This window comes from Myotis davidii, unplaced genomic scaffold (genome assembly GCF_000327345.1).
Source record: "Myotis davidii unplaced genomic scaffold, ASM32734v1 scaffold470, whole genome shotgun sequence".
Lineage (NCBI taxonomy): Eukaryota > Metazoa > Chordata > Mammalia > Chiroptera > Vespertilionidae > Myotis > Myotis davidii.
In genome coordinates this window covers 354,005-356,204 of record NW_006282125.1, presented here as the reverse complement: position 1 = coordinate 356,204, position 2,200 = coordinate 354,005, and the positions used below count along the sequence as shown (strand labels likewise).

The 2,200-nt window shown below is 36.4% G+C and overlaps 1 protein-coding gene across 1 annotated transcript in view; it reads left to right on the top strand.

Annotated features, from left to right (window-relative positions):
* LOC102774312 (cilia- and flagella-associated protein 44) overlaps window positions 1-2,200 on the top strand; it is a gene marked incomplete at its 5' end in the record, with an annotated part of 31,473 nt that overhangs the window by 6,777 nt on the left and 22,496 nt on the right. Inside the window, one exon of the mRNA XM_006752682.2 lies at window positions 2,004-2,114. Coding sequence (XP_006752745.1) covers window positions 2,004-2,114 — 111 coding nt within the window. The remainder of the gene's footprint in view (window positions 1-2,003; window positions 2,115-2,200) is intronic.

The window sequence follows — 2,200 nt, the reverse complement described above, 5'->3', positions numbered from 1 at the left end:
AGATAAAGTAGATTTCAAAGCAAAGAAAATTACTGGAGACAGAAAAACCTTGTACAATGATAAAAATGTCACTCAGCCAGGAAGACGTAGCAATCTTAAATGTGTATGCATAAAACAACAGAGCTGTAAAATGTGTGAAGCGAAAACTGATAGAAATGAAAGGATAAAATAGACAAACCCATGATTACATTTGGGTACCTCCATCGCCCTCTCTCAACATTTGATAGAACAACTATGCAGAAAATCAATAAGGATATAGAAGACCTAAACAGCACCATCAACAAAAAGAATCTAAATGACAGTAATTAGAACACTTCACCCAAAATAGCAGAATATACACACTTTATAAGTAAGTGCCCACAGAACATATACCAAGATAAACTATATGTTAGACTATGAACAAGTCTTAATAAGTATAAAAGAATTGAAATCATATGGAATGTGTCCTCTGACCATGTCACTTATATTATTTCTAGAAATGTATATTAAATACAACTAAAATACAAAATTGTATTTAATATGCTTTTCTAGGAATCAACCTAGAAATCAGTAACAGAAAGATAACAGAAAAATCTCAAAACCCTCAGACCTAAACAACAAGCTTTATATAATCCGTGGGACCCAGAAGACATCTCAGTGTAAATTTTAAAACTACATTAACCTAAGTGAAAATGAAAATGCAACTTATTAAAATTTGTGAAATACTGCTAAAGCAATGTTGAGAGAAAAATTTTAGTACTAAATTAGAAAAGAGGACAAGTCTCAATCCAATAATTTAAGCTCGGCGTGTCAGCATTTTGAAAAACCCTAACTTAACTCTGGTGAAATTTTTTGATATTTGCAACCATAGTAAAACAAAGACTTATATTTGTGACATTTATTTTATATATTTAAATGCCGTTTAACAAAGAAAAATCAACCAAAAAAATGAGTTCACGTGTCACCTCTGACACGCATGTCATAGGTTCGCCATCACTGGCCTAGGCCCTGGCCCCTGCCCGCTGCGGCTTTGTCTGGAAGGAAGGATGTCCAGAAAGACGTCTGGTCTAATTAGCATATTATGCTTTTATTATTATAGATAAAAGATATTGTATATGACATTATTAAAGAAATCATTCATAGCACTTGTTAAAGAACAATAAGGCAGACTTTATTTAGGGGGGGACTACTATGATGGGATTTTGTAGAAAAGAAGAGAAATCAGTGCAACTTGGAGTACAAGGACAAGTGGAAATTTATAGCCAAGGAGCAGGGTGAGGGGTCAGTGGATGGAAAATTAGTAAGAGGTAATCCTTTGCTAAACTAACCTGGCAGGATTTTGGCTGAAGGAAGGCCACAGTGATAAGATATTGTGGGGACGGAATAAGGAATTTGGTCAGATATCAAGGGTAGGGGATTTTTACTAAACTGATAGCAAGATTCTTCCTAAAACTGGACTGAATGGGCCAAGGACAGAGCCCAAGGCCAAGGACTAGTCAGAAAGAGAACTCAGTAGGGGTGACTCAGTTTGGTTAAAGGAGAGTCTTTGTCCAGTAATCTCCAGAAGGGTTTGCTGCAGGTTCTCTAAATCAAACATCTCAGTCCTCCTGCATCAACACATGAACGTTCACACGTAAGTGGGTTAAAAGACGATTATACATAGCACTCCTTCCGTTCAGATAAGTTGTGGAAATCTTCTCTGCTTTGAGGGCACTGTGGTTTAGGAATTGTAGGCCTATGTAACCATGTAACCAATTGTGTGTTAGGTGGGTCCTAGCAGAGACAATTGGACCGCTTGGCCTCAGTCCTCTGTGACTATTGCACAACCTTCTGCAGGCATTTGAGTTTGTGGTCTCTATGTCTTTAACCATTTTAAACTCTTCTAAAATATTAAGTAATTCCATGCTTTTTCTCTGCTATTTTCCTAGTGACTTACTCATTGAAAAAATGCCTTATTTTTAAAATGTGGGATTTAGCTTAACACAGGAACTTCTGCTATTAGCAATGTTTTACTTCCTCCTTAGAAGAAGATGAGGAAAGTGAGGAATCAAGTGAGGAGGAATCCAGCTTGGAGAGTGATGAAAATGAGTCTGGATCTGAAGATGATGTTTTGGATGATTCTTTCTGCCCATCAGGTAAGTTGGATAAAACCAGATGTTCTCTGTGAAGTAACTATGAATTGGCCATACCAAGAAGATCCTTTCTTTTCTTTATTTTTTTT